Source organism: Schistocerca americana, chromosome 10 (genome assembly GCF_021461395.2).
Source record: "Schistocerca americana isolate TAMUIC-IGC-003095 chromosome 10, iqSchAmer2.1, whole genome shotgun sequence".
In the NCBI taxonomy this organism is placed as follows: domain Eukaryota; kingdom Metazoa; phylum Arthropoda; class Insecta; order Orthoptera; family Acrididae; genus Schistocerca; species Schistocerca americana.
The window spans coordinates 201,506,104-201,533,763 of record NC_060128.1 but is presented as its reverse complement, the minus strand read 5'-3'; the positions used below and the strand labels follow the sequence as shown (position 1 = coordinate 201,533,763).

The 27,660-nt window shown below is 44.8% G+C and overlaps 1 protein-coding gene across 1 annotated transcript in view; it reads left to right on the top strand.

Annotated features, from left to right (window-relative positions):
- Nucleotides 1-27,660, top strand: part of LOC124552416 (protein roadkill) — a 154,863-nt gene that overhangs the window by 116,509 nt on the left and 10,694 nt on the right. The window contains exons 3-7 of the mRNA XM_047126683.1: nt 17,988-18,109; nt 18,485-18,636; nt 18,781-18,908; nt 25,752-25,933; nt 26,034-26,211. Of these exons, the coding sequence (XP_046982639.1) occupies nt 17,988-18,109; nt 18,485-18,636; nt 18,781-18,908; nt 25,752-25,933; nt 26,034-26,211 (762 nt within the window). The remainder of the gene's footprint in view (nt 1-17,987; nt 18,110-18,484; nt 18,637-18,780; nt 18,909-25,751; nt 25,934-26,033; nt 26,212-27,660) is intronic.

Below are 27,660 nucleotides of genomic sequence, written 5' to 3'. Positions count from 1 at the left end.
TCTAGACGTAGCGTTGCTAAGCGATATAAAATAGGACCTTGTGAGAACTGTGGTAGGGAAGGCGGTTGGTCGACTTCGGTTTATTGGCAGAATTTTAGGGAAGGAGACCGCATATAGGGAGATGGTGCGACCTATTCTTGAATACTGCTAGTGTTTGGGATCCGTAGCAGGTCCAGTTGAAGGAAGACGCTGAAGCCATTCAGAGGCGGTCTGCTAGATTTGTTACCGGTACGTTCGAACATCATGTGTTACGGGGATGCTTCGGGAACTCAAATAGGAATTCCAGGAGGGAAGGCGACGTTCTTAAAGTTTAGAGAACCGCCATTTGAAGCTGATTGCCGAACGAATCTACTGCCGCCAACATACATTGCGCGTAAGTGCTCATACGCAGGCATACAAACAATAGTTTTCCCTCGCTCTATTTGCAAGTGTAACAGGAAGGCAAATGACAGGTAGCGGTAACGGTGCCGTCTGCCACGCAGAGTATATGTACATGTAGAACGTTTTGCTTTGACACACATTCCAGCTCTTGATATGTTTCTCGGTACCTCTATCTTCTTTCCACAGCTTTTGTGGTTCACTATCCTTAATTCGAATTTACTGTGCGTTAGTTTGTTCGCTAATGAGGATTTCATCGTGCATCCGAATCCCGGCTGCAACAAGAACATCACCAAAGTTAGTGACATTTTCTAACGCCACTAGTCGGATTTGCTCTGTTAACAGCAGTCTCTTTATAATACTGAATTGTGACATCGCCAGTAATTCGCAAATGGGAGTAGTTGTTTCGAATAACGTTGCTAGGAGGGGCTGGGTGACGGACAGCTGCCGTCGCCAGCAAGTCTGTGTAGTTCCGTCACCCACAACCGGGCCACGTGCTACATTGTTCAGGGCTGTTCAGCGATTCTTGGAAGAACTTTTCCTGTATCAAGTTCCGTTTTTTTATCAGAGGTTTTTAATCGGCAGTTAACCAATTTCGCCCACTGGGGCATCATGCAACACTGGTAGACAGAGGCTTCCATCGGTTAGGATGTCGTGTTCCACAGAATCGTGGGGAACGTGCCGACATGTAACACTGTCTCGTAATCTGATGTGATGACTGAATATCGCACATCCACAAACAGCAGGCTCTATACACACGAGGAAAAAGTTCCAAAGCTGACTAGACCTTCATAGTAGGCTGCCGACTCCTTAAAATTTCAAATATAGATCCTCACAGCTACGGTTCAGTGTAAGATATGGATGAGATATGGGACGCAGTCACTTGTTGACCTATTGCACACCGATCCCCGAGGATGGTGACATGTTGAGAATTAATGGAAGTGTGTTTTTGTGCGGCGGTAATTGATAACGCTATCGATGCTTAAATATAAAAAAGCCTAATCCGGTAAAAGTGCTCGCTTCGAGGAAATTAGTGCTGCTTGGATTCTAGCATTAAGGACGTAGTCGATGCGCTGGCGAAAGTTCGATCGTTAACTTTCACGGGTCGTAAGACACACTAATTTCTTCATTGACACCACGACTTAATGAATGTCTCGTGCATACCTCTATTACAAACATGCCGCTGCACTTTGTACCTTACGTTATTTCTGAAGACGACACTTAACGCACCCAAATTTAAATTGGCACGTACTCCCTTTCATATGGACGCTTTTGACGGGGGCAGTCGTTTCAGTGTTACTACTACTGTTTTGTAGTCCATTGCTAATAGATCACAATAAAGCATTGCGATTTGTAACTGACAGTTCTCTTACTTCCTGTGGAATTTACATAACTGCCGTTCTGCTTAGTTCTGCTTAGTTCTGCTTAGTTCTGCTTAGTTCTGCTTAGTTCTGCTTAGTTCTGCTTAGTTCTGCTTAGTTCTGCTTAGTTCTGCTTAGTTCTGCTTAGTTCTGCTTAGTTCTGCTTAGTTCTGCTTAGTTCTGCTTAGTTCTGCTTAGTTCTGCTTAGTTCTGCTTAGTTCTGCTTAGTTCTGCTTAGTTCTGCTTAGTTCTGCTTAGTTCTGCTTAGTTCTGCTTAGTTCTGCTTGCTTCGAGGATTTTCGTAAGTTACCTATTGTTAAACTCGGTGCTTCCGATATACTAAAAAATGAGTGGTCTATAATTGCCGACCAATTTAGGACTCTCACTACACGTTTGTAACTAGGAAGGCAGGCCTACATAATTGGCACGTCCAGTCGCGGAAATTTTCCTTTCTATTTCGAAAATATTGAGAACTTGCAGCTAAGACTTGAACGAGAGAAGGATAAATGTTTACCGACAGAGGATTGCGGAGCAAGTGGAGAATGCAGAGTTGGGAGCGATGCTGTGGTCGCGCGGGCAGCGGCGCGCCGGTGCGTCAGTAGCGAGCCCTAAGTGGGGCATTACTTCCATTAGGCGCATCCTGGCTGCTGCTCTGGCCTCGTTGACACCACACCACACCAGGCCAGCACATTCCAGCCACTCACTTCACTACTAGTCTCATAAAATGTGATATAGTCGCGTTACTTCGTAAATGCCCCGTGTTGAGGGAACACTTCAGGTGGAGCTACTGTTCCGCTTCACGAATAACACACTGCGATTGGTAACGACTGCAGCTAAAAACAGTGAAAGCTCTTAATACCTCTGATTTTTTTTTCCGTCATTCCGCGTGACCCATGTTCGTGACCCACGACGCCTCTCTCGTAACTTTTACCACGGGAGTTTTTTCAAACGTAGCACCCACGTGATTCTTGCACGTTTAGTAGATGAACCTGTCACGAAATACGCCGCTTTTCTTTGGATTTCCTCAGAGTCCAGACGGGAATCGCTGGACAGTTTCGTAAGAGGCATTTTTTGTAAATGAGTTTCCGTAGAATTCTTCCAACGAAAGCCAGCCCGGCATATCCTTTCTCTAGAGTGAGGTGTCGGGTCCACTTTACGCCGCTCTGGATGGATACATGATATTTCACTGTTGTCGTTTCCGATGGTTTGTGACGAACATTGTAATCGATCGGTAGTGGATATCTCGACCTATTTGCGCATAGTAAGTTCCGTTTGTTTACGTTAAGTGAGCTGTCATTCTTCGCACCAGTCGTCCATCCTGTGCACGCCTTCCCTCTGCCCAACACCAGCAGCAGCAGCAGCAGCTTCATCTCACGCCCTCATACATTCCCTAGGGGTAGTGCCGAACTTACCTTTACGTCTGAATAGTTAAGAAGGCCGACTCCAGGCACAAAGCTAGTAGAATATTCAGTAATCTCGCGTTTTGCTCACTAAGTGAGAGTACAGAACTGTATCGAATGGCTTTTCCGGGATTTTAGGAACGCGGCGTGACATGGTCGGTCCTCTGTATTTCTAATACTTGTCTGAGTATTACTTGTGCTGTAAGGAACAGGGCAGATAGCCTGCCAGAGATAATAAAGCTGGTACTGTAGAGGACGGGGAGAGAATGGAACCGGCTGCGGCCAGAGATAGCGCGTGTTTGCGCCCGCCGGCGTTTATCTGCGGGGCAGGAAGGCGGATTCCCCGAAAATATCAGCCGGACGCTCCGCTTAGCAGCACGAGAACAAGGTCTCAGCTGGCTTCTAAATAGGCAAAAGTTTTTACATCTGACGGTAGCGGCCAGAAAACAATTTGCAGCGTCGAGATGTATTTCGCAAACATAGTAGTAGTAGTTTCATTGCGACTAGTCAAGAAATTACCGTGCTGCATTTGTGCACTAATGCAGTTTGACGATCGATCGTTGGAAAGGTAACCTTTACAGGCAGTTACAAAATAATGGACTATGCGAACGTAGTCTTGCGTGTGCGCACACTCTAAAAAGGTCCCTTTGGTAGATTTCGTGCAGGCTGGCGGGAGTGAGTGCAGTAGATTAGGGCGGGCGCCGTTGCGACGTGCAGTCGGTGGCCAGAGCCAAACCACTTACGTAAGGGCACGCAGCCGCACCTCCTGGGGCGCACGTGTGGCTCCCAACTCATTTTATACACCGCTTACTAACTCACCTCACAGGTTCTACGTATCTTCAAGCGCCGTTTACCATGTGATGTGTGCCAAGCTGTATCGTGGCCATAAAGTTGCGTATCGAATAAAAGTCCGGAATTTCGACAATACGAAGAGCCAGTAAATACTGGCCATTCAGAATTAATCCGAAACCTTCGGTATGTTATTGCTGGTGCACAGAGAAATAAATTTATACGGACACTTGGGGAAATATCGTTAGAGGTCGTACGAGAATTCTAAAATGCTGACAGTACATTGCTGCACTCGCCTAGTACTTTGCGCCATCTTGGGCAGTGCGCACTCGAGCAATCGAGATTAGACGGGTTTGAAAACTGTGACAGTTTTCTTTAAAGTAAATGTAAAATGTGTGGAGACACAAATTACCTGCTGCAGCTGACGAAGAAAGCCTGGGGACGTAGGCAGTACTGTTGGAGCTACTGTTAAAAGCGACCGTAACAGAGTCGCAATTAGTCTAAGGTGTGCGCGCCTACATGGTGTTGACACGCAGTTCCGTGAACTGCAGGACGATTCGAACCTCTCCGTGCTGTCAGCCATTATCTGCAAGTTTTAAGCAGACACTGTAAATGGTCTTTCGGTGGAAGCGGCCCACGTTTCGCTAACAGTGTTTTTCTCTAGAGGAAAGAGTCGTTGCACCGCGATAAAAAAAATTCGGAGCAACTTACACGATATCTATACTCGAGTGTCTCGCCAATACCGTTGTGATATCTCGGTCACGAGTTTCCAAACACAATGACCTGAAATTAAGATGCAAAATGTGGTGTCGTGGAAACTAGTAGATGCCTTCGATTTACTCGGAGAATTCTGGGAACATGTTGTGCAGTTGCAACTGAGGTCGCTGTGATAGGCTGTTACGAGACATCCTTCGGCATTGCAGTGTTCGGTAGCTACAGCAGGTGCTCAGTCATCTAGTGTGCCAGTTATCACAAGTCGATCATCCTTTCCCGAAATGCGATGGGACACCTTCCACGGCAGTTTTTACCGCTTCTGTCGTGCATCCCGTGTAAGGCAATGGCAAGTGTCTACGCAGAGTACCGTTAATATTCGTGTAAGCCGCGCGACGATATCACACTTTACACTGACATGCTTGCGTGTGTGTGTGTGTGTGTGTGTGTGTGTGTGTGTGTGTGTGTAGGGGAAATGGTGGCCCTCTCGTGTAGTCCAGTGTTATACTGCCACATCACCTGTAATGCGGACCAAATAGTGGAGGTAAATAGGCGCGACCGCCACAGACGGCGAAAGCTCGGCATTGCGCGATCTCATTCTGGGAACGCGAACGTGACGTGCGCGCTGTGGTATCCGCGACGCTTCCGCGACACCTCTCGTGTGTCAGCATCGGTGGGTCGCCGTCCCACTGCTTCTTCCTACTTTTCCGACCTAGGCGTATACAACTCCTGGTTTATGGCTCTGAACACTATACGACTTACCTTCTGAGGTCATCAGTCGCCTAGAACTTAGAACAAATTACACCTAACTAACCTAAGGACTTCACACATATCCGTGCCCGAGGCAGGATTCGAACCTGCGACCGTAGCGGTCGCTCGGCTCCAGACTGTAGCGCCTAGAACCGCACGGTCACTGCGGCCGGCGTTCTGGTTTATGCTTCAGGCGCGTGAGCAGTGCAGAGCGTTGCTGTAAAATGTTGGATTTCTGGGTCACGTACGCGAGCGGAGGGCGCGTTTGTTCGGACGAAAATGAGGTCGCGCAGTCCTCCACGCGTGCCTAATGAAATGCTTCTGCTACCGCTACTGCTGTCGGAGTAGAAGCAGGTGGAATACGTGGGCGTATGCTCTTCACTCTGTAAGTGGACGAATGCTTCAGAAGCTATTGCCGACCACCACCCAGGAATACGGGGCGCCATTTGGTATAAAATATTCTGAAATTGCCTCGCAACTGTAAGGCATTAAAGAAGCTGTATAAATGTTTCCCTTCTTCTCATTAAGCAAAGGGGACGTCCTAGTATGTGCCTTTCTCTGCGTCTCGGGAAAATGCTGTTCTTTCTCACTGCGTAAGTGTTTACGATCTAAACAATATCGCAAAATACGTTCTGAAACAGTCTTAATTTCACGGAACACGTTGTTTGTAAAAAGCGGCTTGATGGAACCACCTGTTTTGTGTTTTGTGTGTTGTGTGTGAATTCGCTGATTAATGCTACTTTTTGTGTTCCAGGAATGTTTCTTGGCGTCAAATACATTACTATTTTTAGTTGCAGTATCTATCACGTTTTACGGTTTAGGTGCTCGTATATGTAACAGATGGTACTGCAACATCAACAAAACGTGTATTTGTAGAGACTTGTTGCCCTACACCACGAGCTGCATTAAAAAATATTTACTCGTCCGGTACGGCGGTTTAGACATACAGAGAAAAAAGTGCGCGTCGTCTCACATCTGTAACAAAGCATTTTGTATATATTGTAGTAGAACAGATGTATAAAACTTCCGTGTTGTGTCCATCTGTATCAAACTACATGTACGCCTAGCATGAAATATTTGATGTTAAAATTGACGTCGGTCTGGAAAACATAAAACCTCGTGTATATTTAACATCTGATTATAAAGTGTGTGCGATGACCATAGGGGCCATTATCTTCCTTAGCTCTGGTGCACGGGGTATCTTGTGTACGTGTCACAGCTTTGAGTGCTAAACGGCCACACCTCTCGGTCGTCTTGGACATTACTGTCGTGGAACTTCCGGTCTGGGCAAAGAATGTTTGAGCAAGATGGACGCCGGTGTCGTATAACGAGGTGTACAGCAGTATTTCTTGTAAAAAAAAAAAAAAAAATACTTAACAGCTGCGGAGCGTACCAGATTTTCAGCTAAGTATTTGACTACGAGGGAGCTTCCTTTAATTTTATGTAGCATTAATCAGAGAGCTGAGGATACTCGTTGTCGGTGGTTCCGCTGAGTGTCTTGGACGAGCTGTACTACTAAAGGACGACACTGAGCCGACTAGTTAGATTTTAATTCGTTTATCACTCTGGCTGCCTCTGTAGAGGTGGTGAGCAGGAAAATGCGTCGATGCTCTTGTAGGGAAAGCGTGCAGAAGTAAGGCCTGAGAGAGCCGTTCCTTGCAGCCACGCGGCAGGTGGGCGCACGCTACGTCTGCATGTCGCAGTGACTGAAACAAATGCCTTTCCGGCCACCGCAATTTAGGTTTACGCGGTTCGCCCAATCCACATAAGGATCGGTTTCCTCGGGAAAGGCAGTGCCTCACATCTGTAGCTCGTCTGCATTCTCATGTTTGCAACGAGAGACGGGGCGTGTATTGGCGCTGCTGTGCGGATTGTCACGAGCCTTCGCGGTCCTCCGTGGCTGCCGCCAGAGCGCTCGCCTGCTTCTGGTACAGCCTTGTCCGATTAGCTTAAAATGCGGGCTTGGGGCAGTAAGCAGGCAGCCGCGGAGGGTCGTACCTAATCCGTGGGTTCTGCGAATGCAACGTGACGAACTACACACGCGGATACAACTATCCTATGGAACACGATAGAAGTGATTTGTGTAACACGCTGACGTATCGAGGTAAGTGGTTTGTTAGTAACTAGACTTTAACATCCGAAGACAGACACAGACGCCGGTTGTCTACTGTCGTCGCCCACCTTCGTCCGAACTCTAGGCAGAATATGTTAAATCGCGCAGTACTACTCACAGGCATGGTCAATTGTCGACGATTAAATCTAACTATGATCACTAAGAAATTTGTACTCTATTTACACCGTATATCGGAAGCTAGAGCACACTTTCTACTTGCCTACATTCTCAGCATCTTTCCTGTGCACTCACATCCGCACGCTGCAAGCTGCTGTAGCTTGTGCCCGGGCGGTGGGTGGTCTGATTGCTTCTGCGCAGTGTACGCTGCAGTCTGAACAATGTTCCCGGTGACTGCCCTGAACTACAGGCCGTCGCGAAATGATGTACGGAGTTTTCCTTCGCCTGCCACGTAGGGTAACCGGACATTCAGTTAACCTCTCGCCAATCAAATCCGTGACCACTTTCGCGTCAGTACTTCGTATGCGCCGCACGTTCGAACCTTGCACGCTTGCTCTGCACTCGAGTGTGGTCTGTGCAAGTGTCGCCATCGGACCTCTTACGAAGAAGAGAATCCTGGGCATCCCTCATAGGTTGTCATTTGCTTGACTTCCAGGCGAGCCTCCGTCAGCACCTCGTGACACGACTGCCTGCAGTTGTCAAACAGTGGCGCCTTTTTTACGCTTCGTCAAATACAAAGCTGCACGGTTTCACGCTTAAAGACCTAGTGCCGGTTTCCACCGTACGTAATTTATTTTGTCGCCATCTATGTGGATATTAGAGAAATTTTTGCCGGATAAAATTTCCTCGTAGGAATACTATGTGGTCACAAGTATCCGGAGACTTGGCTGAAAATGACTTAAAAGTTCGTGGCGCCCTCCATCGGAAATGCTGGAATTCAGTATGGTGTTCGTCTCGATGACAGCTTCCACTCTCGCAGGCATACGTTCGATCAGGTCCTGGAGCGAATGGCAGCCCATTCTTCAAGGAGTGCTGCACTGAGGAGAGGTTTCGATGTCGGTCGGTGAGACCTGGCACGAAGACGGGGTTCCAGAACATCCGAAAGGTGTTCTATAGAATTCGTGTCAGGACCCTGTGCAGGCGAATCAATTACATGGATGTTGTTGTCGTGTAACCAACCCGCCACAGGCAGTGCATTACGGACAGGTGTTCGGTTGTGTCGAAAGATGCAGGCGCCATCCCCGAGTTGCTCTTGAACAGTGGGAAGCGAGAAGGTGCTTAAAACATCAATGTAGGCCTGTGCTGTGATAGTGCCACGCAAAACAAGGGGTGCAAACCCCCTCCACGAGACACACGACCACACCACCCCACCACCGCCTCCGAATTTTACTGTTGGCACTACACACGCTGGCAGATAACGTTTACCGGGCGATCGCCGTACCCACACCCTGCCATCGGATCGCCACATTGTGTACCGTGATTCGTCACTTCAAACAACGTTTTTCCACTGTTCAATCGTACAATGTTTACGCTCCTTGCACTAAGCGAGGCGTCGTTTGGCCGCTCGTCCACGAAATCCGAGTCTTCTCACCTCCCACCTAACTGTCATAGTACTTGCAGTGGATCCTGATGCAGTATGGAATTCCTGTGTGATGGTCTCGCTTTTGTGCTGTACGTATCCCGTCACGTTTCCGCTTCACTATCTCATCGGAAACAGTGGACCTAGAGATGTTCAGCAGTGTGGAAATCTCGCGTACAGACACAAGTGACACCCAGTCACCTGACCACGTTCGAAGTCCGTTAGTTCCGCGGAGTGCCCTGTCTTGCTCTCACGATGTCTAACGACTGCCGAGGTGCTGGTATGGAGTACGTGGCAGTAGGTGGCAGCACAGAGCACCTGATATAAAAGTGTGTTTTTTGGGTGTGTCCGGATACTTACGATGATAGTGTAACTGCAGTAAATACCACTTGCCGACTCGTTAGTGCTTAACACGAAGAGCAACGTTCCAGGTGGGACACGTGGCTGCGTCAGAAAGTAGACGCGAAATGAGAAGGGGCGCCTCTGAGTGACGGCCTGCTTTATCTGCGGAGGCGCGGCCGGCTATTGGGGGCGCGACCTCTTTGGCGAATCGCGGCCGCCGCGCGGCCCACTAACGCGACCCGGGCTGGCGCGGCGCGGCGCGGCGCGGGCCAGGTGCCGCGGGAGCGAACTGGAGAGGCGGCTCTGTCAGGGTGTGCAGTAGCGCCGCCTCTCATCAGTGTAGGTGGTCCCGTCACGTGGTACTTGGTCAAGGATTTTTTGTGTCCTGGCGATTTATTCTTGGGGCCCCAGTATTGCTGTTTCACATAACCGCTCCTAGTTTTTCGGAAAAAAAGTATTTTTGTGTGTTAATTCAGGGCACAGGCTGTTTCAGAGATCTCAAATCTGTCCACCCGCTTCACTTTGAAGGAGAACAAACATACGGACACACAAACTTTCTCATTTATGTGCGACTAGTGCCACCGATTCTTCAATACTGCTAGTGTGTTTGGGATTCCCACCGGGCAGGATTAAAGGAAGACGTAGAGGTAATACAGAGTGCGTGCGGCTAGATTTGTTGTCGTTAGGTTCGATTAACACGAGAGTAATAGGCAAATGTTCAGGGAGCTCGAATCGGAATACCTGACAGAAAGACGTTATTTTTGCGAGAAACTATTGAAAGTTTAGACAACAGGCATTTGCTGCTGACTGCAGAACGATTCTAGTGCCACATCCGTGCATATCTCGCATCAGGAGGTCGAGACCAGAAAAACTGGAACTTGCACGGAAACATGTAGGTATTCACAATTGTTCAGTTTCCTTGCTCAATTTGCTGCCTGAAAGAAAGTCGTTACTCGGCCGTTGTTACAGCTCCCATAAGTCTTTGTCTGGCCTCTATCTGCTGACAGACTGAAGATAACTTTTGGCTGTTCGTGACACGTTACTGCATTGTGAAATACCCAAAATATGGAAAGACATAAGACCGTAATCACTTAATCTTGGTGTCTGTTGCGCTTGTTTCTTAATTTGCTGTTAACTTCGGCCTCATCTGTCATCCAGCATTTCACGTTGTCGTGTTGCTCTCCCCACTTTCCTGCACTCAATTAATCAGAGTCCTGGCGCAGATGTTTTCCTCACTATCATTTGTACTGTTTTACTTTCCTCGCCTAATCTCAGTACTTGATTAGCCATCACCTGTCTCCATTTCACTTGGTATTTTCCTCGACAACGACGTTTCAGAGCTATCATAGTATCTCTCTCTCTCTCTCTCTCTCTCTCTCTCTCTCTCTCTCTCTCTCTCTCTCTCTCTCTCCGATGATTCGCTGCCATGCAGTGCTACACTCCAGATAAAACGTGTAACAAATCTCTTGTGCTTACGGGCACGACAAAATTGTTGCCACACGAATCCTGTAGACTGCAGCCTCTCCATCCAAAGTCAGTAGACTTGACTACAGGTACTCGAGATGGAATTTTTTCGAATACTTTTTCGTGTCGTGTACATCACCTCAACACAGGGAATAAATACTTTTTAACTGAGACAAAGGTACTGTATTCACCCAATGGTGACGCCGTCTTGGAAATACGTGCTACCAGCTTAGTGATATTCAGGCTGCGGTTTACCAGTGAACGCGCCTCTGTGGTAAGCTCAACGACTGCTCGAAGGAAAGCACTCGCGTGTACGACAATCGAGAATCTGATCTAAGGACCACGTTAAAACAGGTACCCGACACCTGGAATGTGTGGTTTCTACGAGATTCGAACGTATTGTGTTTAACAGGCAGGCAGCGTTAAGTTCCGTGCGAATACTTCCTATACTCAATTTATTAGGTTTCTCGCATTGTCAGCGAGAAAAAACATTGTGACCTGTAGGTATGACGCTACAGGTGACACTTAGGACACGAAGCTGTGTGGCAGTTGAAAGAAAAATCGCGGTAAAATAGACATTTCGTAGCGCATAGCTCTATCGGTACATTTGCCGCTACTGTGTATCCATCGCATATTATCGCTTCCTTAAAACTGATAAGTGCGCCTGCTGTGTAGCGGTATGGGACGTTGCACTAGCAGATAATGTTCGGTTTGCTGCACCTCGCTAGTAATTTTGATTTGTGCTGACGAGCACTGCTGGGGCTTCTACTTACTCCAAATCACGAATACCATTTAATAACTCAACTTAAAAGCACACGATCGAAAGGGAGTACTACTGTGCCGAGGTGCACCACAGCCGTTCTCCGTTCCGATAAATTACTTCGTGTCGCCTGCCAATCGAAGTAACACGTGCCGAAAATTTGACACTTAAAATAGCCCACAATTTTGTCTTTCTTACGGAATCTCCTTCGCGACGCAGGCCGTGTCCTGGATGTAACAAATAACCGAAAGGAACAGCACAGGCATCCGAAACCTTGCGCTGTTTCATTAGGGGACTATAACGAGTGGCATTAGTCGCTGGCTCGTTACCAGACACTTTGTTGCAGAAGTCGCGATTCATCCTCGTAGACAGTTGTCATTGGGGTTACGTAACATCTTCATCTTTCTCCTCGTCAGTGTAACCACACCGGTAATGGCGTCCCACAAACACCAAAACGAGTGTCTGTTGTCGGGATGGCAGATAAGGCAGGTGCCAATTCTGCGACGCCGCCACGGTCGTCGTCTTTCCGCCTCGTATCTCCGCCCGAGGCTGCTCGCCACGTACGCGCCACAGGTTTCTCGCGGACGCCAGGCATCCCGGGCTCCCTCGAGAGGCGGGCTGCGTCCAGTCGTACGAGGGGACTTGAGAACAGGAGAAACTCCACTGCGTGCCGTCGCCGTCAACGTAGTCACCAAGTTTCCGGGACTTCGTGCCAGCCGTAGAGTTCCCCGACGACAGAAGTGCCCTTCCCGGTCACGAGGTCACACGAGAACCGCCGTGTGAAGGTTCTCCATCTTTCCACGTGTGTTGTTCAATTTACTGGGAAGTGCACCCTCGGTGAGACTGTTGGATGATTTCATTTGTTCCGTATACTGGCAGAATGTGTGCGCGAGTTGCACCTTTGCCCGCGCGCTGCCAGGTGCAGCGCTTCTTCGCTCGCGCTCCGTCCTGCACCTGTTATGTAACGTGCAATATCTGAACCGTACCTTCTCAATTACGTACGTAGACTTCCGAAAGATTTCCGCAGTTATCTGGGCGAGTGGTGTAGTTTGCTGCCGGATTTCGTACAGATCGGTTAAGTGCGGTTGAGCCCCAGGTGACGGTAAAACGCTGGTGGTGATTTCAGGATACTTTTAGGACCAAATGCATTAAAATTTCTTCCCTGTCGTGTGCGTATCCTGCTTCGTCAGTGGGCTTATATGTCTAAAAACGTTACCACGTGACGTTTTTTTACTCTTCCTTCGTCCTTACCTCGCCCCCAACTTCAAAAAATATTTTCTTCTGGCCGTGATGCTTGTCAGGTCGCTGAAGTATTGCAGTTTGTGTTTTTTAATAATCCTGCAGCGACGAGTCGAAGCTTTGTTGACCGTTTACGTCAGTGAACGTTCTAAATGTAGTTCACCTAGTGTACTAATCGTAGTGCGGACAATAAGGCGAAATTCCGTTCAAATTTCATTTAAAAACTGCAAAATGAAATTCTTAATCACCATCTGTATTACAGTATATAAAAACGTAAAAATTAACCAGGTGTCGCCGTAGTAACCGTAAAATTATAAAGAAGATATTCCGAAACTTGATGTTGCTGCTCATTAATAAATTTTAAAATGTTACGTTTATCTTAAATTTCCCCTTCTCTCCTGTCTCTCGTCTCGCACTTCCCTCGCGTCGACGGAAAGCCGATCCCAAATCCGACATTACCAGGAGTCAATTCCTCGGAAGCATTCACGTAAACGTAGTAATTTTACAAATGCGGAGCAGAGGGCTCGTGATGTAAACTGCTCTAACGTTGTCGCACGCCTAGACGCTTACTTTCTGGAGGCCGGGAAATTCAGCTGCCTTTTCTGAAACCATCGTCGCAATAGTCCTAATTTCTTTATCGCAGCTTCGATCGCGCTTCCCACCTCGACGTCCAGTGTCCCATCGTGTCGCACGCAGTCATCTCAGTTTCCGACAGACGCATTACGGTCGAAGGCGGCAGAAGACAAACAGCTGTCGCTCAGATGGAGCGTCACCGCCGGGAGGAGGTTCTGCTTGCTCCTCCGTGGTCGTCACTTCCAGGTGGTGTCTGGGTACTCGCAGACACTGGTGCCACTTTGTCTCGTCCCTACATTGGCGGGAGGCAGACTTTAATGCGTTACAAGTTGCTCTGCGTGTGGGGTGCAACCGTCGTTCTCACCCGTCAGTTTGGCGTGCTGACAGGGCGCCGATGACCGTGATGTCGAGCGCTCCTCACCTACGATCGACATCAACATCGTCATCGTTTGACATCGAAATACCTCGTTCGGTATAGCTTAATTAAGCTGTCGTCTGTTCATATGCGCCCCCGAGTCGCACGTGACTTCAGACCAGTGTATCGTCTTTTTGTAATCTTCCGTGTCTACTCGGATCATCGTGTGCCAGTTTTCGAGGACGAGTGTATCTTTTCCAGGCGTTGCACTGATCCGGTTGCGCTTCCTGGAAAACCCCAAATAAAGTGAGATGGCAACGGAACTGTAATGCTCCGAAACACGGGTGGTGAATTTAATTTCCGGGACACTGTGGTGTCGGTCGTTTCGCCACCGCCTGTGTGGTGTGAGGCGGCGGCGCTAACAGGAGGGGCCTCGCCGCCAAGGCCCGCGATAAGATTAGCGCCGCGGCCGCAGGTGCCGTGTGCGGGGCACGCCGCTGGCCGTCTCGTAGTTTCCTCCATTTGTCTCCGTATCTCTACTGGATTTACTTAAATGACTGGTGTACAAACAGTTAGCTAAATGATTCGCAGTGGAACAGGTACGGGAATTCGATGAACAACTAAAAGTCTCTCTCTCTCTCTCTCTCTCTCTCTCTCTCTCTCTCTCTCTCTCTCTCTCTCGTAAAAAGAGAGCTGTCGGTACAGTTTCAGACTGCTACCTTTTCAACGGGCTTAAAGTAAAAGTGACAACTGTTGCAGCGATATCGGGAATTGCCGAGAAATTGGGTCGACTGTAATACTTGTAGAGTACTGAGAGGAGAAGTTGTTCAATTTTTAATCATTTATCGATTTCACTATAAATGAGAGAAACTCCGACTGTACGTAACGTCAGAAATTGGGCTTTCGGATCTCCGTCGCGTGACTCGGTGTCGGTTCGGCACGGGTGAGGTAGGGGCGTGTGTGGTCCGTAATTTGTCTAAGTATTGCACCGGCAGGAAATCGTAAAATTCTTACCTCCGTCTGTAGTCGTTCCCTCGGCTCGACGTCACTAGACCGTACCGGTCGCAGACATTGTCGTCACGTCGTACGTCTGAGATATTTTTTTTTTTTTTTTGGCTGTGGACTGTAGGCTGTGGTGACACTGATCTCTAGCACAGCCCGAAACTGAAATTTCAGTTGCGGCACACATTTTGCGCGTACTGGATTTTGACGAATGCACAGTGAAAGGTTGCGCCTACTCACGACCGACGTGTTACTCGCAGTTCCTAAACAAATTCTGAAGGTGCCTCACTCGAAAAGGCAGTGAAGCTTCTGCCGTCATTGCGACCTAGACTGTTTTCTAGAACTGAGGGTGTATCGACATTTCTGCACTGTGACCGGAAAAGTGGCAGGATCATTATTTCGGTGGGCAGTTGGTGTCCATTTTAGGATGTCGTGCAAGAGAAGAAAGTCGAGCTTTAATTTTGGGCTGGCAGTGTTGTAGATCTGGACGTGCACATTTTGCACCAGCTCTCTTTCTAGCACGGCGTGCTGTCCCGAGATGGGAACTGGGCTGCCGGACGGCACCTTTGTCGTTCTTAAGTGTGGTCTCTGATGAATGAAAACCTCTGAGCAGGCTTTGTCAGTTCACTTTCATAAAACATTCAGGTATGTTTATGTTCGTGTAAAAATAATGTAATATGTTATTCTGCGAGAACTTAATTGCTTACGAGCAACATTCTACGTTTTTAAAACTGATAAAAATAAATATGTATAAACATTTCTACATTCAGGAAATGCCAATTACTCAAAGGAAAAATGGTATACTAGCTTGTTTGATTAAAAAAATAATAAAGCTGTGCTGAAGAAAAGGTTCACGTGATAAAATATTGTTTTGCGGAATTTGTGTGTGTCGTACTAAAGCTTTTACATTAGTAACAGTTACTGTGCACAATACAAATTTCAGTTACTATCAGTACAAGAACTTAATATCAAATAATAGTAAAACTTACACATTTTTGTAATAGTAAAACTTACAGTTTTAGTTATTCCACTGGGCGACTATAACAGTGTCACAAGATATTGTGAAACATCATTGAATAGTAGTTCTTTCTTCTAGAATAACCTCGTATTAGAATTCTTCAAGCGTGGTAAGGGTGCAGAATCGTGTCGCATCTTTGAGATAGGAGTGATTGAGAGATACTGAAATTATCAGGCTCACCAACTGACAGGTGTGAAAATTCCTGGACTGTCAGTTCGATAAGCCACGGCTGCAAAATACTAACAAGAATTCTTTGCAGACAAATGGAGAAACTGGTAGAAGCCAACCTCTGGGAAGATCACTTTGGATTCTATTGACATGGTGGAACACACGAGGCACTGCTGACCCTAAGACTTACCTCAGAAGATAAAGGAAACACAAATTTACGTTTCTAGCATTTGTAGACTTACATAAATCTTTTGACAATGTTGATTGTACACTCTTCTTTCAAATTCTGAAGGTGGCAGGGGTAAAATAAAGGGAACAAAAGGCCATTTACTATTTGTACAGAAACCAGGTGGCAGTAGTGTCGAGGGGCACGAAAGGGAAGGTGCGAGACAGGGTTGTAGCCTATACCCGATATTATTCAGTCTGTATATTCGGCAAGCAGTAAAGGAAGCAAAAGAAAAATTGAGGAGGAATTAAAAATAAAAACTTGCCAACAACATTGTAATTGGGTCAGGGACAGCAAAGGACCTGAAAGAGCAGCTGAATGGAATGGAATGGAATGGACTGTCTTAAAAGGAGCATATAAGCTGGACATCGACAAAAGCAAAATGAGAATAATAGAATGTAGTTTGAGGTGATGCTGAGGGAATTACATTAGGAAATGAGACTTAAAGTAATAGGTGGTTTTTCCTATTTGGGGAGCATAATAACTGGTGATTGTCGAAGTAGAGAAGTTATATAGTGTTTCTGAAGAAGATACATTTGTTGACACACAGATTTGTCAGAAAGTCTTTCTAAAAGTATTTGTATGGAGTGTAACTGTGTACAGAAGTGAAACAGGGACGATAAATAGTTTACACAAGAGAGAATAAAGCTTTCGAAATGTGGTGCTACAGAAGAATGCTGAAGATTAGATGGGTAGATCTTGTAACCAGTGAGGAGGTACTGAATAGAATTGGAGAGGAGAGGAATTTGTGGCACAACTCGACTAGAAGGGATCGGTCGGTAGGACACAATCTGAGGCATCGAGGGATCACCAATTTAGTATTCGAGGGCAGCGTGGAGGGTAAAAATCGTAGAGGAAGACCGAGAGATGAATTCACTAAGCAGATACAGAAGGATGTAGGTTGCAGTAGGTACTGGGAGACGAAGCAGCTTGCACACGAGAGTAGCAGGGGCAGCTGCATCTAACCAGTCTCAGGACTGACGACAACCAGCTGATTACGTGAAACGAGGGTGGGGGTGATGCCAGTTGTTGTTGTTGTTGTTGTTGTTGTTGGCAGCTGGCCATTAGACGCAAAATATTGGGAAATGACTCGCCACCTTATTAGGAATGTGGACCATTTAACATACTAAGGGAACTGATTGCACAGGAACCAGTGCCGCGACCCTCTCCCCCCACCCACGCCCACCCCCTCGCCGAGCACACCGGCCTGTCGCTCTGACGGCGTGGTGGTGGAATACCAATTCTAATTAAGAAATGAACTTTAAGAATTAGTCGCTGCTTCAGAAACAAAACAGATTCCAATCATCAAAAACACCTCAGTGTGCTGTCGTAGGCACTTGCACAGTCTTGCACGAAATAACTTCGGGTCTTTTCATTATCTGCACGGGATTAATGGTATGCTGCTTTACAGTCAGTGATTAAGTGTTCGTTTGTAACGACTTGAATGCATTGGGTACACAGGTCACCTGTCGGGAAGACTGGGGAAGTTATTCCATTTATAAGAGAGACGGCATACACGATGCTCGTGACCCGTACGATAGTGCTGTCGGAGTTTTCGGGAACCCCACGAAGGAAGATAACAAAGTGATTTGCGAATGTGCTGTTAGATTTGTTGCCAGTCAGTTTCTCACTGAGAGTGAGTCGCATAAATGCTCTGAACTCAGACGGGAATGGTTGAAGACAAAACGCTATAGGGCAACAATTTTTCCCCCCACTCACTCTAAAGAGCCTTTCACAGATGTTTTTAGATTTAGGTAAATTTCTTTAAAAGGTGTTTAATTATTGTCTTTTTTCTTTGCAGGTCAAAGTTGTCAAATTTAGCTATATGTGGACAATAAACAATTTCAGTTTTTGTCGCGAAGAGATGGGCGAAGTTCTAAAATCGTCAACATTTTCGGCAGGCGCCAATGATAAATTGAAATGGTAAGTTATTGTGGCATTCGCAGCTATCGCTTTTGTATTCGTAAAGAGCACAGAAATACTGAATGTGGCCAATTTAACTCATTGCGAATAAGCTTACCTAGTAAATGCGTTCACTGAACGATATTTTACACTTACACTCCAATACTTGATTTACTTGTAGTACTGCTAAATATCACTACACAGGCCTCATCTCCTTTTCAGTCTGTTTAACCCCTATTCCTCCTCCTCCTCCGCAGTCTGCATACCACCTACTAAAATACAATTTTTAGTGTACAGTTTTCAAATTTGTATTTTTCAGTGCAAAGAGCTCCATGCATTTGATTTTAAATTACAAAGATTTACTTGTGAAGTCGGATACACTCAAAATTTTTGCAGGTGTTTACGAGTCAATCCAAAAGGTTTGGATGAAGAAAGCAAGGACTACCTCTCCCTATACTTGCTTCTAGTCTCCTGCAACAAGTCAGAAGTTCGGGCAAAGTTTAAATTCTCCATTCTTAATGCCAAACGAGAAGAGACCAAAGCGATGGGTAAGTTTCAGTTCTCCTGCTGCCCGTAATGCTCCTTTGTCGTACATTACTTACCCGTGTTACATCTGTGAGATTAATAGTGTATTTTTTCTGTACGATGTCAGTCGTGTCGTATTTTACACTGCCTCTAACTTATCTTTGCAGAGAGCCAGCGAGCTTACAGATTCGTTCAAGGCAAGGACTGGGGCTTCAAGAAGTTCATCCGGAGGGATTTTCTCCTGGACGAAGCAAATGGTCTTCTCCCGGATGATAAACTCACCATTTTTTGTGAGGTAAATTGTTACTCCATTTCCTAGCTACCTCCGACAAATCCCACTCGGTGCCCTGACGTACGGGAAACTTGTCGGATTTGTCCCTTTGGAGTTAGACTGTATTTTTGCTTCTTACTTTGCAATGATTGTCATTCATTGTGAATTGTTTGTTCCTAGTGCTGTGTCTCTGAAATTGTCCTAGTTTCAAACGGTCAAAAGGAAGCTACAAAACACAAAATTAATACAAAAATGGCAAACTATATTGTGGTGATTATGAAGTAATAAGTGTGTGTGTGTGTGTGTGTGTGTGTGTGTGTGTGTGTGTGTGTGTGTGTGTACCCCTGAATTCCTGCAATGCTAATCCAAGGTTTATTAATGATTTATAATAAATACTGTGTGGGAGACTGACTAGTGTGGACGTGCCTCCCGAGGGTAGTGGGAAGGCTGGGGATGGTGCCTACAAATGTTCACTGGTTGTTGCTTGTATACTCCAGAGATTTGTTAATTTACAATGAACGTAGGTGAACAATCTTATGTAGAATCCAGTAGTTACTGACAGCACCTCACTGAGTGCGTCTCCAATTCTGCTCAAGTATTCTAGCAAAAGTGTTACTAATCGACCTGAGTATGAAATAAAATTTCTGCAGCAACTAAAAACTCTTGTTCCACAGCAAGCAAAAAAGGTTGACGAAAACAATTTAATTTTTCTATCATTTTTTAAGTGGGTATTGACGAGGAAATCTCCCCATTGCACCCTCCCTCCCTACTCCCACCCTCACCCCCTCATATTTAGTGGTAAGATGGCCCAGCAGATAGCCAGTCAAAAACTGAACACACACAAAGCATGGAAACAGGAACTGTGCAAAAACAAACAAAATGGAAACAGTGAAGGGCCCAAACACCGAGAGAAATGAAAGAACCACTGTGTTGAGATTGTGTGATCGCGGAGTTGAATTGCAAACCAGTAGATCCTTACTCAGATCTCCCTCGTGTCCCTTTTTTTTCCGTCCAGTCACTGACGCCTGTTCCGCTTCCGTAGTTATGGCAATTGTCATACTACACACTGCTTACATCTGGTAAGAATATATTACTGTTGCAAGTAAATGTGACGAAAGATGACAGCGAGGGAGATATCGCAGAGACTTATCGCAGAAATGAAAACTGCATGTAAATAGGTGTGAACTATGTTACAACTGAGGACATAGTTAAAATCTCCAAATTGGAAGGCAGGAGTCATAACACGTGGTATTTGGTAGAACGAATCGGAGGTCTAGTCTTATTTCTCACTGTTGCGAATGGTGTTACACCACACCGCAGACACAGATCTGAATACAACGAACAGACACTTCTGAGACTGGATGGACAGTTTATATCATTGTGAGAAAAAAATATGGAGGAGGGGGGGAGGGGGTGGGGGTTTGAACACGCAGTCAAATATTGTGACTACATAGCTACGACATCGTGGCTTTTCTACGCTTGATGTTGCACATCTTCACTTTCGACCATTCACTGTCTTTGTTTTGCTCCTTTTTTCACAGTTCAGTACGGCTTCTTCTTCTTCTTCTTCTTCTTCTTCCTGTACTTGATCTGTGTTCAGTTTTTGATAGGCTATGTACTGAGCCATCTTACCTCTTAATCTTGAGGGGGGGGGGGGGGGGTTGTGATGCAGAGTTTCCCTCTGCTACAAATTTGCAATGAATGTGAGCCTCCTGAGAAGGCATATTAATGTATCTGGTGGTTTTTTGAGTAGCTTAATATGTCCTGTGATATTCTTTCCAGTAAAATTCAATTCCCAAATGTAAGCGTAAGCTTACCATTCTGCACCCACTGTCTCTTTCAGTTAAATCTAAAAAAAAGTGCAGCTTTTCAACAGAAACAAACATAACTCTCCTTTTATTAGAAACTCTTCTCCTTAGTGCCATTGTTAAGTCACAAAAACATATTTTTACATCAGACTCAAATGTTCCAAACAAATTGGCATTAATTGCTACATAAACGAATTCCAGTTAATTTTAAAGTGTTCACAAAAATCTGTTCATAAATTTCATCCACCAGTCGGTCTGTAGCTTTGTACACAATGTAAATTCCCTCCCTCCATCCCGTCTTCTTCTTCTTCTTCTTCTTCTTCTTCTGCATTCAGCTCACAATGTTGAAAAGTTTGCTTAGACTTTCTCGATCACTTGATGGATGAGGTGTTCTAACAAATGACTTCTTTGATTGCTTTGATTCAACTGTGGGTTGTTGGTGAAAAATTGTATTAACTACAGGACACACTTCTTTAGTCTTGTTCCACAAACCTTATTATTACTGTAGTTCCAGGTTTTGCATCGTAGAGCAATTCTTTAATACGTAACTGATCCCAAAGATGAGAACCAGGTAGAGACAAAAATTTCAATTTTTCAGTGTATCTATTCTTGACTTGAACTGTAAAAGTTCTCTCTGTGGACAATTTTGACAAAATTACATGTGTGCTTGTGTTGCTCACTGGGTGCAGTAGGCAGGTGGGGGGGGGGGGGGGTGTTAATATGCACCAGGTTCAGAGACCATTATAGAAGGTGGAGATTAAAGGAGACAGATTCACCATTCGCTGAACATTCTGTAAATGAAAACCACAAATACAGAATAGATGTAAAAGTCCTACATACACAGGAAAATGGTGTACAGCTCACTCAGAAATTTTTGAAATTAGGGGCAGTTGAGTGTATCCTCAGATTTATTATTGAATGGACAAACTGAGTTCAGTAATTCACCACATTTAGACAATAACCTCCACATGTAAGAATACTGGTGCCTTCACACGTAACAAAAGCTCCATTCCTGTGTGTAGCTCTACTCCAATGTATGTTTAGTCATATTTGATACATAATTTTGTCAAAATTGTCAACAGAAAACTTTTACAGTCTAAGACTAAGATTCATTAAGAAGTTGACTCATTTATCTTTGTCCGGTTCTCATTGTGTGGCTCAGTTGCGTACTAAAAAATGGGCTTACGACCTGAAACCTAGGTCGTACAGCAATAATAAAATTCGTGAAGCAAAGCTTAAAAAGTATATCATTATTAAATACGAAAACTTTTTTCTTGAAAATTTTGTTTGGTCACATCAAAACATTCAAATCATTTGTAGGTTTCTCCAATGTTGTGACAGTGGAACCAGAGACAGCTGTTTCATATGAATTTTTACATATTGCAAAACATTTAACCTTAAGTCAATGTCAGAAATTCATTTCAGCACATTCAGTAGCATTCATTTACCTTATTTCTAAATAAATCTTAATGCTTCATTATCTCAGAATGTAATTTGTTTTTCAAATTGAGTTTGTTTCTTTAACTCTAATATATTTTTTATCTGCACGTTTTCCCGATTTGACTCGGCAATACGTTCTGCTGACTTAAACGTATAGATCTGTACTCTGCAAACAACTGTGAGGTGCACAACAGAGGGTAGGTCCCATTGTACCAGTTACTGGGGTTTCTTCCCATTACATTCACGTGCGTGGCACGGGAAGAACGGTCGGTCGAATGCCTCAGTTTGTGCAGTAATTACTCTAATCTATCCTCACGATCCCTACGGAAGTGATACGTAGGGGTTTGTAGCATTCCTAATCATTTAAAGCCGGTTCTTGAACTTTCTCGGCATAGTTTGTCAATCTTCAAGTCTTCCAGTTCAGTTCCTTCAGTATCTCAGTGACGAGAATGACACACCTGTGGCCATTTGTGCTGCTGTCCTCTGTTTACTTTAAATATCCCGTGTGAGTCCTGTCTGGTATGGATCCCACACACTAGAGCAATATTCTAGAACTGGTCACACAAGTGATACGTAAGCAATCTCCTTTGTAGATCGATTGCACTTCCCTAGCATTCTACCAATAAACAAGTCGTACCAACTTCTTTACCCACAACGGAACGTGTGAGAATTCCATTTCACATCTCTACAAAGTGTTACACCCGGGTATTTGTGAGAGTTGGCTGACTCTAACAGCAACTCATTGATATTGTAGTTACAGGAAAGAATGTGTGTGCCTGTGTGGTTTTTTTTATTTAAAGCACGTTGCAAATCTCTGCACCACTTCGAAATCTTATCGAGATCTGATTGAATAGTTACGCAGTTTCTTTCAGATAGTACTGCATCATCTGCAGAAAGTCTGAGGTTACTGTTAATATTGTCTGCAAGGTCATTAATATACACACTTACTTTTCTGGGGCACATCAGAAGTTGCTTGTACTTCTGACAGTCACCCTCCATCTGAGGTAACACGCTGTGTCCTCTCTACCAAAAAGTCTTCGATCCGGTCACAAATTTTACTAGATACAGCGAGTGTAGGTCTGGCACTGAGTCAAATGCTCCCTGGAAATAAAGAAATACTGCATCTGCCTGGTTACCTTGATCCAAAATTTTCAGTACATTCCTTCCCATTACGAACTGTTCTACTAGTTACATATCTACCCAGTTATTCTTCTATGCACTCCTGACGCTGTGCTCAGTGTCAAGTTCGTCATTGAGATACGACACCACTGATTTTTTTATGTAGCTCAGTGGTCGTATATATATCTTTGTTTCAGTAATCCTTTGTACAGTGGTAATCATTATTGCCACAGCCGTGTCGTGGTCACTGGTGCCAGTTTCAGTGTGGACATCCTCGGAGAGGACAGGTGTATTTGTTGCTACTAGATCAGGTGTATTTCCACCACGAGTGGGATTCCTCACTATCTGTTCTAGTTAGATTAGGAGAATGCATATAGTAACGTTTCACAGGATGTTTTATCACATCGACCACTGAGAGAAATAATTTCGCCAATTAATTGTTGCACAATTAAATTCTCCACCGGTGATTACAGTAAGATTGGGGAACTTACGTACAAGTGAACTGGGGTTTTCTCTTAAAGTTTTCAGTTACATCACGAGTCGTCTGGAGAGCGATAGCAGGATGCGACGAGTATTTTGTGCTCGTCCCTGATAAAGAGTCTCGCTTAAACAATCTCACGTGTAGCATCACTTTCTGACTCGGCAGATTTGAGTTTGACTACTGCGACAAATACGCCACCTCCATTTCCCGTTTGTCTATCCTTTCGATATAAACTTAAATTTTCCCCAATATCGCCTTGTTATCAATTCCGGGTTTCAACTTTGTGGCTTGTTGGAATGTTTTATCATTACCTGTATCTAATTTGATATTGAGGTCAATAGCTACTGTAGTTACCTGTCCTTAATTAGGCTTCACGTCAGCAAGAGCTTTTTTAAACCTAACACTTTGAGCAATTAGGTTAATATTCTTTTGTCCTATCTCTGTTTACAGATAAGTACCTAGGTCAGAAATAGCTCATAAAATTCCCTCACTGAAAGTTTTAATACTGACACAGGAATTAAATAATACTAATTGCACAACTGTTCCCTAATTAGAGACAGTTACTGACACTTGCATAGAAAATCATTACTTAAACTCCATTCTCTTCCGACCCCACACTAACACGAGAGAGAGAGAGAAATTTATTAATGTTTTGTAGTTTGTACGGCTCATTCGGATTTGCCGAGCTTTAGACTTTGTCGTATTGTCGACTGCACTGCTTCTGTCGCTCTCGGTGAAGCTGCAAAGTGGTTGCACCGCTGTCTTTTGATCTGAAGCTTGCTGCGTAGTCACTGGTCGTCCACTGCAGTAGATTACTATCTGGCAAAGCAGTTGGCCGCCTGTTACATTCCGATGCTTTATGAAAAATTATCTTCGTCAAATAAAATTCTACGGCCTATACTAAGTCGTTGGCACCGAGTTTCTTAGTGATAAATCTGTAGTGCTTAGTTTAGAAAGCACAATTTCTTTCTCCGATCTGTTTATTCGGTCGGTCTGGGAAATGCATTATTTCTGACAAGTCTTTGCGAAAAACACTATTGTTTCCTCCTCCAGTACTCCTACGTATCAATTTTCTTTAGTGTTTTTCACTTTTATCACTCTTTGTGATCGATACAATAATTGCTTGCAAAGGTTGTTTTCGCTTCATTTCAAGAAATAAAGATTTTTTGTGTGATTTGTGTTCTTCCAGGGTCCCCACAAATGAGGGTGTTACTTCCAGTCTGACAATGAGATTCCTCTTTACATGTGTATAACTGCTGTTCTCTGACTTGTTTTCTGAGTTTCTTATAAATGCTTTGAAATAGAAAACTGCTAGCTACATTTCTACGAATAACTTCAGATTCTACTGTATGTTCTCTTCATTGCTGTACGTACGAACTACATTATGTGACCACTTCATTGTTGCACGTAGAAAATAATAGTGATTTTCAAAGTTTATCTTCCGTTCATTCTGACGTGGCACGTGTTCTTAATATGTCCACACTTTGGAAACCTGTGATCTCTAGGGCAGACCTGCAGTTGACGGAGTTCTTTCGTTTTTGAGGAAGTCACTGTGATCGTTGTCCCGTGCTGAAGACGTGTGCCGTCCCTCGATATAGCTCACCGTGTGGGAAATAAAGCCCATGTGTAATAACTGCGGATTGTTGCCGCACTCGGTAATTTCCTGTAAACGCAGTTGGCTGCATTACGAAGGGTGCAGTGGTTTCCTATCGGTTCTTCACCTTTGCACTATACTGAGAGAGTATTGTTCCAACAAAAAAAAAAATTAGAAATTTCGAGCCTAGAAAGTCTCGGATACGTATGGTGTAGCGAGGTGTGCAAACAGGGCAGCACCTGAGGCACATCCACCAGACCTCACTTGCTCCAGTCCAATGGTTAATATGTATCTTTTTTAATATATCATGTTCGAAATTTCTTTATTTTTATATATTGCGAGCCTCCTCCCCCCCCCCCCACCCCCCCCCCCCCCCTCCCATTAATATATGTGTATATACCTCTATTTTTCTTGTGTGTTCATAGGTGAGTGTAGTGGCAGACAGTGTGAACATCTCGGGTCAGTCAAACGCCGTTCAGTTCAAAGTGCCAGAGTGCCGGCTGTCGGAGGACCTGGGCTCACTGTTCGACAATCAGAGGTTCAGCGACGTGACGCTCTCCGTCAGTGGGAGAGAGTTCCAGGCCCACAAAGCTATCCTTGCCGGTAAGTTACTTGTTTTTTAGTAAATTCTTTAGACGAGTCGGTCTGTTATTTGTCGCGTATACTTTAGACGGTAGAGATTTTCTAGTGTACCGTCTTCTTTTCAGCGCGGAGCCAGTATTTGCGGCTATGTTTGAACACGAGATGGAGGAGCGAAAATATAATCGAGTAGATATTACGGACGTAGACCACGAAGTACTGAGGGAAATGCTGCGTTTCATATACACGGGTCGAGCCACGTCGCTGGAGAAAATGGCGGACGACCTGCTCGCGGCCGCCGACAAGGTGAGTCTCCCCCGTGTGGTCGGTGTCGCGACACTGACCGTTGTGTTAAATGTGGGCTACTATTACACTAGATTAGTGCCCTAAAACACACAGTAGGTTCCAGTGACTGTTTTGTCAAAGGTTTATACTTGTCCTTTCACCTCTGTACTGCTAAAATAAGGCGCGCGACGAGGGTTACAGAAAAACTTCGTCAATTTGGACGGAATCCCTGTGTGTATGTACGTGTAGATGTAGGGTAAGGATATAGGGAATGACATTTGCCCAGATAGTTGCACTCGACTTGTCCACAGTTCTCTCCTGTGACTGTGAAGAAAATATTTTTTCCCTCTTTCCGTTTGCGAGTGGAACAGTTTTTGGGGATGACTAGTTGTGGAACGAGGTACTGTACAGTGGCTCGGGGAATATGGCTGAGGATCCAGGAAATAACAATTTGGACACGACTTGCCCTCGATTCCTTGCCGAGTTCATGTGAGATCTGGTGTCGGAATGGAGTCGGAGAGGTAGGTGAACTGAGAACTCTGAATGTGTAGGTGGGGAAAAGTTGGCTCAAATTAAGATACAATGAAAATTTGAGTTGCTCTAAATCACTGGGATGAGTCTGTGTGTTGCGGTAGCTAGTGCTTTTGTGTTTCTGTAGTGTTAAATCTGAATATAAAAGAATCTCTCCAACTTACTGTCCGTATTATCGCCCTGTAGGCTCGAATCTGTATCCGATTGTACGGCTTCAAAAACTGATGCCGAGCTCGTAATCGTATTGAAGATAAGTAGTGTTATATTATCTTTATACCTGCCAACATTAGTGGCTGTAATGGGGTGTCATTCTCCGTTGCAGGTACTTCAGTTTTCTCATAGGAAATTAAAGTAACTTCGTTAAATATACAAGACGATTCACAAAGATATGCAAATATTTTACTATGTTATTCTGAAAGTAAAACTAAACAAAAAAAAAGGGTCCACAAATGTCTAGTTACGCAGTTAGGCTAATAAAAGATTTTGCCCGAAATTTAGCAACTTCGCTAATACGAAGCCATTGGAAAAACTGTAAGAGATTAAAGTGAAGCACGATTTCCATTTGTTTTGTTGTTATTGGTCTGGTGAATCTAACAAGTGTCCCATATGTGTATCTGCAGTAGTTTTCCCATAACATACAGAGAAGCAAAGATTATTTATTATACAAACCTGTGAAACTGAAACAAGCAACAAAATCTGTTCATACATGTGCAGCTAAACGCCTTGCATTTTTTGAACATTTATTGTAAATGTAATGTGAAACTGTATGTGCACTGTACAACTTCAACACTGAGCTTTGTTTTTTCCAATTTAACAAGAATTCACGTGTGCTACGGTATTAATAAAAGTAGATTATCTGACACATTCGTGCAGTTTCAGTTAATGTTATCACCATTTTTCCAAAATTAAATTCTCTAAAACTTCTGTTGAAAACTTTGT